The sequence below is a fragment of the Loxodonta africana genome, chromosome 6 (assembly GCF_030014295.1).
Source record: "Loxodonta africana isolate mLoxAfr1 chromosome 6, mLoxAfr1.hap2, whole genome shotgun sequence".
NCBI classification, from domain to species: Eukaryota; Metazoa; Chordata; class Mammalia; order Proboscidea; family Elephantidae; genus Loxodonta; species Loxodonta africana.
Genome location: NC_087347.1, coordinates 59,934,801 through 59,946,972, shown reverse-complemented (window position 1 = coordinate 59,946,972; position 12,172 = coordinate 59,934,801). Strand labels below are relative to the sequence as shown.

General features: G+C 35.3%; 1 protein-coding gene across 2 annotated transcripts in view; it reads left to right on the top strand.

The window, feature by feature from the left end:
• The window catches only part of ITGAV (integrin subunit alpha V), a 106,377-nt gene extending 94,889 nt beyond the window's left edge, over window positions 1–11,488 (top strand). For both annotated transcript variants that reach the window (XM_010602778.3, XM_010602777.3), the window contains exons 26-30: window positions 920–1,033; window positions 6,531–6,644; window positions 6,741–6,848; window positions 7,446–7,568; window positions 7,801–11,488. In XM_010602778.3, the coding sequence (XP_010601080.2) occupies window positions 920–1,033; window positions 6,531–6,644; window positions 6,741–6,848; window positions 7,446–7,568; window positions 7,801–7,896 (555 nt within the window). In that variant the 3' untranslated portion in view covers window positions 7,897–11,488. The remainder of the gene's footprint in view (window positions 1–919; window positions 1,034–6,530; window positions 6,645–6,740; window positions 6,849–7,445; window positions 7,569–7,800) is intronic.
• Window positions 11,489–12,172: the final 684 nt, after the last annotated feature.

The following is a 12,172-nucleotide window of genomic DNA, read 5'->3' as shown; positions in this document are numbered from 1 at the left end:
AGCAGCTAACAACAACAAGGACGTTGTAGAGTTTCTGTCTCTAGGAGAAGATAAAACCTTTACTTCTGACTTTCTTAATTTACAGTACCTAGAAAAATGTCATTATATGTAATTATGTATAACTGGATATACCACGGAAACCCTGGTGGCATAGTGGTTAAAAGGTCGGGAGTTTGAATCCACCGGGTGCTCCTTGGAAACTCTATGGGGCAGTTCTACTCTGTCTATAGGGTCGCTATGAGTTGGGATCGACTCAATGGCAACGGGTTTGGTTTTTTTTTGTTTGGGTATACCATATTTTTACGCAAATAATGTACACCTTCTAGGTTTGCCAACCACACCCTCCCCCTGTGAGGTATTTTCATAAGTGTGCTATGCTAATTTTTTTTTTTACAGCAACATGTAAAAAAGAAATTGGCATAGCGGCGCTTACAAAAATACCTCACGGGGGGAGGATGCAGTTGGCAAACAAACGAAGGTGCTGTTATTTGTGTAAAAATACGATAGTCATCATCCTAGCACACACGTTTGGATAGGAAGCTATTGTACAGTATCGAACAAGAAAAGTTAAGAAAATAAAAAGTAAACTCATGGTTAACGCTCATCACCGATGTAATGTGAAATTTGAGACCGTTTCTGTATGTTTTATCAGTTTCCTCTCCAGCTATGTAAGGGGAGAAAAACTCGATGGCAACCGGTTTTTAACCGGGCAGAGGTAACTTCATCTATATATTAAGGTCTCTAAATTTTGCTTTCTGTCCTTAACTTTTTGCCATATAGTAAGTAGTGAATTTTCTGTCATACCTGAACTTATTTTTATTCACTACTTTTTAACAGATAAATTTATGTCAAACCGTCAATGTAAAAACATTTTCTATTATTATTATTATTAACCACCATTTTATTAATATAATCCTAGGTCTCAACTTCACAAACAACTGAGAAGAATGACACAATTGCTGGGCAAGGTGACCGGAACCATCTTATCACTAAGCGGGATCTCACCCTCAGTGAAGGGGATGTTCACACTTTGGTAAGTGCCATTTTAACTACACACTTGAATCATTTTAAAAATGTGACTGTAAGACTTATGCCAAATAGCATATTTCGGAAATGACAACAGCTGTGCTCGGAAGAACTACATATATCTTTATACCATTCAGTCTTACTTTCCTTGTTCTTAGTAGATTGCTAATAAAAATACTTTATTTTCCAACTGCCCTGTTTTTACTGGCCTCTTGGCCTTACCCTCATAAGCCTGGTGCCCACAGTGGGGAGTAGATTTTGAGAAGAGTGTGTGGCAAGGAGGCTTCTGCCTTCCTTCAAACTAGGGGGCAGTACTAGTTTTTAACAGGTAGGAATAGGCAGAGGGTTCAAGGTGATCTGGAGTTTCAAGAGTTTTGAAAGCAGCAACCCAGATTTCCCCATTTTAAGTGTCAGGGTCCTATTCTTTCACACTTACAGTTACGGTTTTGGTTTTGATCTTAGCAAAGCAGACCTACTAGAATTTGCAATTCAAGCTCTGGTACTTTACAATTAAAATTCCAGATCCCATCCTCAGCTTTTTAAGGCCTTGCCCTGTAAGAGGGTTTTTTCACCTGCCCTAAATTGGTGATTGATCACCCTCAGCCTTTCGTGACCTTTCTTTTTACTTTATTGTGGTGAAAATATATATAACAAAACATATGCTATCTCAACAACCTCACAGGTACAATTCAGTGGTATTGATTACGTTCTTCAAGTTGTGCAACCTTTCTCACTATTCTTTTTTAAATCATTCTTTCACCATTAACATAAACTCAATGTCCCCTAAGGAAAAACCCCCTCTTTCCTTTTTACCTCACTCTGGTAACCACTAATAATCTTTGATTTCTATATATTTGCTTATTTCATATAAATGAAGCTATATAATATTTGTTCTTTTCTGACTGTCTTATTTCACTCAGCATGATATTTTCAAGGTTGATCCATGTAGTGGCATGCATCAGGACTTCCTTTCTCTTTAAGGCTGAGTAGTATTTCATTGTGTATATATATATACCACATTTTCTTTATCTATTCATCTGTTAATGGACATTTGTTACTACCTTTTGGCTGTCGTGAAAAGTGCTTCATTGAACACTGGTGTACAGGTTTTAGTGTTCCTTCGCTTCTTCTGGGTATATACCTAGGATTGGTATTGCTGAGTCATATGGTAGCTTTATGTTCGACTTTTTGAGGAACTACCAAATGGTTTTCCATGTGGCTATACCATTTTACATTCCTACCAGCAGTGGATGAGCGTTCCAGTTTCTCCACAACTTTGCAATCACCTGTTGTTTTCCTTTTTTTTGGATTATTGTCATTCTAATAGGGGCGAGGTGGTGTCTGTTCCTAGTTTTGATTTGCATCTCTGTGATGGCTAATAATGTTCAGCACCTTTGCATGTGCTTGTTGGCCATCTGAATATCCTCTTTGGTGGAATGTCTATTCAAGTGCTTTGCTCATTTTTCGATTGGGTTGTATGTTTTTTTGTTAAGTTGTTTTCTTTTAAATATATTTTGGATATTACACCCTTGTTGGATATATGGTTCCTGAAAACTTTCTCCCAATCTGTAGGTTATCTTTTTAGTTTTTTTTATAAAGTCTTTGAATAAACAAAAATTATTTAATTTTTATGAGGTCCCATTTATCCATTTTTTCTTTTGCTTCTTGTGCTTTTGTTGTTATATCCTACAGCCACGCCTCTGTGTTTTCTTCTAAGAATTTTATGGTTTTAGTATTCATATTTAGGCCCTTGATCCATTTTGGATTGGTTTTTGTGTAAGTTGTGAGGCATGGATCCTTATTCATTCTTCTCTGTGTGGAAATCCAATTTTCCCAGCACTATTTATTGAAGAGACTCTTCCTTCTTCATTGAGAGGACTTAGCACCCTTGTTGAAAATCAGCTGATCATGAAATCAGAAGTGTGAGCCCTCCTACTTTATTCCTCAAGATTGTTTTAGCTATTCAAGGTCCCTTGCCCTTCCATATAAATTTGAGGGTTGGCTTTTCTGTTTCTTAAAAAAGGCTGTTGGAATTTTGTTGGGGATTGCATTGAATTTATAGATTGCTTTGGGGCCTTTCTTGATTATATAGATAGCACTCTGCAAGAGCCATGGGGTTCCATTTTCATTAAAATTATTACATCTCCCCTCCCACCCGTCTACACCCAACAGTGCATTTTGTACTGTCTCTAAGGTTCCCGTGTCCCAGCTTTTGAACTGTGTTAACAGTTGCACCATTACAGCCTGCCTGGGACTCAGTACTTCACCTACCTGGCAGGTAATGCAGCTCTAAAAGGTCTGCTTTCTAGGACCACTCCTAGTAACAGCAGTTTCCTGGGAACAGACTCTGAACCAGGGATTTGCATGCAGGAGATTTACTGTGAAGTATTATTTTTTTTTTATGGGTAAGGGAAAGGAGCCCCAATGGTGTAATGGTTAAGCATTTGGCTACTAACCTAAAGGTCAATGGTTTTAACCCACCAGCCTCTCCACAGGAGAAAAGACCTGGCAATATGCTCCGATAAAGATTACAGCCTAGAAAACCGTGTTAGGATCACTGTGAGTCAAAATTGACTCAATGGCACACAACAACATCCTGAGTGAGGGAAAAAGCAGGAATGGGCAGAGAGAAGTTGAATGTGGTGTAGTTCCAACAAAGGTCTCAGCTGACTCCATGGGGAAGTCTGGAGCTAGGATGGCCCTTCAGAGTTGTCCCAAACTGGGGTATGGGACCCAGGCTTTGGTACCCCCACATCAACCATTCATTAGATGCAGCTGTCTCCAGAGAAGGAGTAACTTTCGGGGAGGCAGCTCACTTTAAGTGAGGACAGTTCCCCACAGGCATTCATCTGTGAGCCCTCAGCAGCCAGTAATTCTGGTAGCCGGGGAATAATTGCTTCCTGCTGAAGGGGAAGTCCAGGAGCAAGGGCTGGCCTGCATTCTCAATATCCAGTCCAGTAAACAAAGCACAAACCTGGCTTATATTATTATACATGTATTTGAATTTTTTCACTATCCTCATCCCTCGATTATTCCATATATATATATATATATATATATATACTACCATATAAGCTATATGAGGGCAGGGATTTTGAATTTTTTGTTCAAATTTTACTGTGGTAAAATTTATATATGAAAACATTTGCCATTTTAACCATTTTTAAGTGTACAATTCAGTAACGTTAATTACATTCACCATATTGTGTAACCATCACCACTATAAATTTCCAAATGATTTTTATCTCCCTAATTTTTTTTTTTTTTAAACAGAAATTCCAAAAAACCAAACCTGTTGCCATCGAGTCAATTCTGACTCATAGCAACCCTATAGCACAAAGTAAAACTACCCTATAGGGTTTCCTATAGATTTGAACTGCAGACCTTTTAGTTAACAGCCGAGCTCTTAAAACAGAAACTTAGTACCCCTTAAGTAATGCCTCTCCATTCCCGCCCGCCGCCACCAGCACCCGGTATCACTAATAAGCATTTTTTCTAGAGGCGGGGACTTCTTTTAGTTAACAACTCTCTCTCCAGCATCTGGAACAATGCCTGGGACTCAATAAACATCTGTGTAATGAATTGATTAAGCACTTATTTTGGGGAAGAATGAACATAAAAGATAGAGTAGACTTCAGAAGCAAGTTATTTAGTCCAACTTACCTAAAAAATAGGTCTGATGAACTGTTAACTGTTGTGTGCGTAGAGTGGATTCCAACTCATAGTAACCCTGTAGGACAAAGTAGAACTTCCCCTTAGGATTTCCAAGGCTGTAATCTCTATGGAAGCAGACTGCCACATCTTTCTCCCTTGGAGCAGCTGGTGGGTTTGAACTGTCGACCCTTCGGTTAGCACCCAAGTGCTTAACCGCTGTGCCACGAAGGCTCCTTAACTGTCAACTAGTATCCACTTAAATACTTCCCAGTGAGAGAGACTTTATACTATATAACCAAGCAACCTGTTCTATTATTACATTGCTCTGAGGTTTAAAATTCCTTATATTTTATATTAGTAGATTTATTGTTAGAGTCCATTGTTTCAGCTTTTTGAGAAGTTGTAATACCTTGATTTTTAAAACAAATTTATTGATTACCACTCTTAGGTTTGTGCTATTTGCAAATTTGATAAAACTCTTATGGTTTTATGGAAATAACACATGCTTTGTCAGACATCTCTGAGTTTCACTCTTTCCCCAGTTTTGTTCTCGATAACACTGATTAATCTGCTAATCTCTCTGAACTTTAATTTTTTCATCAAATGATGGTACCACTTAAAGAATAGCATTGTTGTGAGGTGTTTACATGTGACATGTCTAGTACAGTTTGACTGGCACATAGAAGGTGGTGCACGTTTGTTTCATTTGGTTGCCTGCCTTCAAGTTACTGCAAAAATGTTGAATGTGGCAGAGGCCATCAGCATGCCACTTGATTATTACTATAAGGGCTAACGCGGACCGGTCATTTATCAGTAGTTAAAAATTCACTCTATTTCTTTTGATTTTCCACAGAGATAATTGTGTTCTGCTTTTCATGTCTTATTAAAATTACCATGCTCTGGGTTTGCCTAAAGAATGCTGAGTTCTAGCCATAAAAAGGAATCTTTTAATATTATAAAGATATTATAGATCTACAACAAACCACATTAAAACCAACCCCTTCAGTCTTAAAAGCCTGTGAACGACCATCCAAGGTACTCCACTGGTCTCACCCCTTTGGGAGCAAGGGAAAATGAAGAAAACTAAAGATACAAGGGAAAGATAGTCCAAAGGACTAAAGGACCACAACTACCACGGCCTCCACCAGAGTGAGTCTAGTACGACTAAATGGTACCTGGGTACTACCACTGAGTGTTCTAACAGGAATCACAATAGTGGGTCTTGGACAGAGCTGGATAAAAATGTAGAACAAAATTCTAACTCACACACACAAAAAAAGACTAGGCTTACTGGCCTGGCAGAGACTGGAGAAACCTCAAGAGCATGGCCCCTGGACACCTTTTAGCTCAGCACTAACGTCACTCCGGAGATTCACCCTTCAGCCAAAGACTAGACAGGCCCATAAAAGAGAATGAAACTAAAGGGGCACATCAGCCCAGGGGCAAGGACTAGAAGGCAGGAGGGGACAGGAAAGCTGGTACTAGGAAACCAAGGTCGAGAAGGGAGTGTTGACATGTCATGGAGTTGTTAACCAGTGTCGTGAAACAATATGTGTACTAACTGTTTAATGAGAAACTAGTTTATTCTGTAAACCTTCATCTAAAGTATAATAAAAAAGAATTAAAAAAAAAAAAAACCCAACCCCTTCATAACAAAAAGCATTCATAGTCTCAACTCTTAGCCTGTTTCTTTTAGGCATTATTCTCATAAGACAGGAGAACGCGGAGCATCTCTTTAAATTCCTTTGGCCTTTACATAAAAAGAATTACACGCTTAATTTTGAAACGTTTAAGTCTGAAGAGATGATAGGATGATCTTGTCATGAAAGTAAAAGAATTTATTTTGGAAGGGCTGTGGAATCGCTGAATGCTTGAAGATTGTCTGCCAGGTTGGGCGACTAGATAGAGGAAAGAGTGCTATCCTGTACGTGAAGTCTCTCCTGTGGACCGAGACCTTTATGAATGTAAGTGGACAGAGGCAGCAGGAAAAGCTGATCCACTTTTTCAAAGAAATAAAGTCCTGGCATTTAGGAAATCATCTCATTGTTATTTCCATACAGAAGGAAAACCAGAATCACTCATATTCCCTGAAGTCATCTGCATCATTTAATGTCATAGAGTTTCCTTATAAGAACCTTCCAATTGAGGATATCTTCAATTCCACATTAGTAAGTCCTTCATTTGGGAAAATGAAAGAAATGCACTCAGTTCAAAGACCTTAGATATTTCATTTTTGTTTTTTAAATGGCAGTTTAGCTATTTTGGTAATTTTAAAAATTGAGCTATTTAATAGGATTATAACCTAATTTAGTGTTATTACTATACTTCCACCATGGAATTATTAAAACTTGAGCTTTTGTTTTACCATTGCATCCTGTGTATAGAATTTCTTAGTATATGCTAAAATTTTGTGGGAGAAATTGTAACTTTTTAAAAATTTCCCCGACAAAGTTAGAAAGTTGGAAATGTACTGCAAGTGAAGACATTTTGAAGATCTTGAATTTGAGAATTAAAAATAAGATCAAGACATCACAAACTGGTTTGGATTATTTAAAAATCATTTCAAAGGCAATCAGAAGTTAAGCTACTGTGAGGAGTTTTATGTGTGCATGCTTTTGTTACCATATATATGATCACTAAATTATCATATGTGAGAAAAGAAAATTATGTGAAAACCATTAAAATGCAGGATAGTAGGCACTCAGATACTTGTTGAATAAATGAATGAATAATTTTGAAAACTCAGAAGTGTTTTTCTCCAACAGGTTACCACTAATGTCACCTGGGGGATTCAGCCAGCACCTATGCCTGTGCCTGTGTGGGTGATCATTTTAGCAGTTCTAGCAGGATTGTTATTACTGGCTGTTCTGGTGCTTGTAATGTACAGGGTAAGTAATGGAACCAGGAAAGATGGAAGAAAGGGAAGGAGAAAAGGAGGAGAAGGGAGAAGGATAAGGAAGCAAGGGTCCTATAATGTCGATGTATCATGGGCATTATTACTTGAAGAAAGAGAAATTGTACTGTCAGTGAAGTTTTCTTGGCTATAACGTAGTCACTCAAAAGTACTTTTAATATTCTTTACTGATAAGGCAGTAACGTTTGTTTTTCTTCAACTGACAGATGGGCTTTTTTAAACGTGTTCGGCCACCTCAAGAAGAACAAGAAAGGGAACAGCTTCAACCGCAAGAAAATGGCGAAGGAAACTCTGAAACTTAACTGATTTTTTAACTTATCCTACATCCTGGCCCATTAGAATTACCAACTTCATTACAGATTTAAATTTCCTTCACGAGGAATAAAATTCCAAGGCTGTACTGCTATTGATGATCATTGGCGTTAACCACAAAATCAGAGCAATATTTGTCAACCTTTTCTTTACAAATAAGTTCAGACATACATGTAATGCGCATCAACTGACTAGTGTTTTTAGTTATTTAAATGATAAAATTTCAAGTGATAGTTCTTATTCACTGTATATATGATAGGTAGTGCCTGAGTTACTACTTTGCATAAGATAGGAGCTCTTACAATGACTGTTTCTTATTTAGTATGTTGGATTTTGTTGTTTGTTATTGTCATCGTCATTTTAAAGCAATCCAGATTTGGACCTTAGCATCCATATCTTTTGTGCAGGTACTTAACGTTAGTACACTTTACACTACAATTGACTCTTCAAGCTTCTAAAGACTTTATAGCTGCATGAACGTGGGTTTTAATATCACCTACATGATAGAACTTTTTTTTTTTTAATGCATGATTACATCAAAATTCCTTTCTTAAATAGCAAAGGTACACTGTTTTAATACGGAAATTCGGTACATGCTGTTAAATTTTTATTTATATTTAATCCACAACCTATTTTATTACATATTAACTTATAAAGTTAAACTTCTAGGTGCTTAAAACTTAGTTCTGCTGTCAAAAACACCTCCTTTGTGTAGTAGTATAATTTCAGCTAAACATCAAAACACTTCAAGCCATATGGGGTTGGAAATCACTTCCTAAATAACATCTATTCCATTGTTTTGTTTTGGCTATTAAAAATAGAAAAAAGAAATCATTTTAATTAAAAGACTGTGTTTGTAGTTCTTTGATGTAGTTGCTTGTTAGTAGTACGTTCTTAGATTAGGACAGAGTTTTTAGTTGGGATTAATTTATTTTCCTCCTTTATATGTATTTTTCCTTGTATTTCCAAAACTGTAATTGAGAACGGATCAAGATCAATGAGGAATCTTTACAATTTACAGGAACCCTCCCCTGCAACACTTCATCCTCCCACCCCACGAGAAATGCTTGGAACCAAAACTCTTAAAAGTAGCTCGTTGGTTTACTTCTAGCAATAGCATAATGCTAATCACATAGTTTATTACCTCAGTTTAAGCAAGGTAATGTATAAAACCAATCTCAGCTATCAAAGTGACTTTTAGAAGGTATTTTTATAACCTACTTGTTACTGAAAACTTTTTAAAGCTTTCTTGGGTTTGTTAACACAAACTACTTTTCTCGGATCTTTATTAAAAACAGCCCAATTGGCAAGTTATAATTTTATACACCTGTAGGGTGGCGAATCTTCTAGAGGAACATGTGGTTTATTCGGTTTCTCAAGGTCTGGGGATGACGATCAGTTATACCTATTTTTGTGTAATTACATCATGATGTGCGTTGGAAATTGAGAGTTTAAAAGCTTTTTGATTGCTGTCCTCATTAGGCAATGATAAATATTTCCCTTAAATAATCGACTATTTTTCTGTATTTTAAAAATAATTGAAATTTATCTTGCCATGTCTTATAGTTCCCTGTACAAGTGCATAAACCAATCTTGAGAATTTAATCATAAAACAAAAACACATTTAGGTGAGCTATCCAAGTTAGAACATTAATCAGATTTAGTAGATTTCAAAATTTATGAATTTTGGAGTACAGATTTTATTAGTAGCTTAAAATATCATATGCAATAAGTATTTTTATTACAAATAACTTTATAATTTTTTAAGAAAAAAGTTTTTATCCTAGGGACAAGTGTATACAACCACTAAGTTGGTCTATCACAACTTTCTTCTTACCTATTTTCCTACCTAGTAGCAGTCATTCCTGAAAATGTATGTTTGGTAGGTATTCACTCTCTGACAAAAATGTATGTCTTTGTTTTTCCAGTCTATTCCTTTTAGGACCTGTAGCTCAAGGTATAATCTTGTATTGGGGTCTGAAGGATGTCATAATTGGAAATTAACATGATGTTTTAATTTGCCTTTAGAAAATGTAATTTTAAGCGATGATTTGGATTTTTCTTTCTAAAAAATGAAAAATTATATCTCTGTAAAAAGGTGGTAGAAGTATAATTTGAAAGCCAGCTCTTTGAAGAATATGTTTGGAAAAATGTTGACATAGTTTTTACCTTAAAGTAGCATGTGAATGTATTTCATTAAAAAAAAAAAAAGTCCTATGAAAATATGTATTTACTTTCTCAATATTTAAAATATCAGTTTGTGATTTATTAAGAATTAAAATCCATTTTAAAGTGTAAAATTCTTGTAATCTGAGTTGAACTAGAAAATATAAAAAGTATTTGATATTGATAAGAAATATACTGATTTTTTTTTTTTTTTACTTATATAGGTACTTGAGAATTCATATTTTGAGAAAAATTTGTGTGAGGGTTATTTCCTTCTCTTCCCTTTACCTCTCTTTTATGGTTATTATTGTAATTCTGATTAAATTCTCACTGATTCCAAAGTGTAAAACAATTAATCAAAATATTATTGCCACAATTCTCCCTGTTATAAAACTTCTTATTCACAGTAAATTCTCACTAACATTATTTATATTAACGTGAGGAGAAAATTCAAGTATTAGTAAAAAAAAAAAAAAAGTACACTGGCTTCTGTAAGTTTCTGATAGTGAATCATAAGGAAATTTATGTGGCAAACTATAGAATATAATAGATCATCTGGTTTGTGTGAGTCAAACAGGATTTATAAGTTGATAGACATTCTTATATTGCAGAATGTTGTGCTGAGACGGGGAAGAATGAATCATTCTTGGAATATCTGTGTGTGACCATTGCCTATCTCAGAGTCACCTTGTTTGTACTGTTGGATATCTTGTATATTTAGTAGTTTCATAAATATGAAAAAAATACAAAATTTGCAAGTCAAATGTAGAATTAAAAAAGAAAAGAAATGACCCACATACTCAGTGTTTTGGAGAGCACCCTTTTTAACTTATTGGTAGGCTAGCTTCAAAGGTGAACCTGTGGACGTGCAGCATACAATATGTATTTCATGGTAATTTCTGATATGCAGTGAACTTCTTGGGGTAGGTACGGATCTTTTATTTTTGTTGTCATTGTTCTCAAGTGCAATATAACAACGAAAGGAAACTTAGATAATTTCAAAGTCATTTTATAGTAAACCATAGAGATTATTAGCTTTTTGTTTGTTTTTAGCAGGAGGGAGTGAATCTGCTATGGATATACAAGTGACATCGTTTATCCCTAAAAAGCCAATTCTGCATTTTATTTGAGACTCTATATGAATTCTCCCCTACCAATTTTGAAACACTTTCAGATATCTTAAGGTAACTTGGAAGCTGTGTGTATCAAATTAATATACCCAAGTGACATAGGAAGTAGTTTTCTTTGTTATAGCTTCTCTTGTGATCACCCACATTGGGTGAAACATAAATTGAGTGTATTCTAAAATTTGTCATTTGCTAACTTAATTTGGGTTAGTGAAAACTGGTACAGTGTTCTTCTGACTTTTCAGTGTGTAACTTGTGACTATACAATAAAATGGAGCATATGATGCCACTTTTGTGTATAGTTTTTATACTTTCCCTCTATGATGTTTTGTTTTGCTTTGTAATCACATTAGCCAATAACAATGCTCTAAAAGCATGACCAGAACAAGATGACACACCCCTTCTAATAGTATGAATTCAAGGAAGAAAGCAAATGCTAAAAGATCAAAAAGCCTAACATTTAAATATATCCCTAGAAAGGTCAATATGTACTTGCTTGAAACGTAACAATCCTTGATTCTAAATAAACTGGATTATTCTAAATTTTATTACTCTAACCTTTATTATTTTTACCTTATTCGATTGCTTCAAAAATGAACACTTGTCTTTTATAGCTTTTGTTTTACACCTCTGCAGTTCTAGTACATAATCATATACCTTTAATAATACAAAATGACAGAAAAATAATGTATATACCTCTTATAGTTTATTAAAATAAATTCATAGGTTAAAATATTTGTTCAAATAAAGCATGATGCTTTTCAGGAAAGCATTTCATAACTTCCTACCAAAAGATTGGTGAATTATAGTGTCTTTATGAATAAGATATAAATAGGCTGTCTTTTTCTATGTCTGTTTTATCCAAAGAAAGCTTATACTGTCAATGGTGAGATTTGTTTGTTGAAAAGCAGTCTGATTTTAGTTCCAAATAGAATTTAAAATTAATGATATATGGATAAATATTACTGGGGAT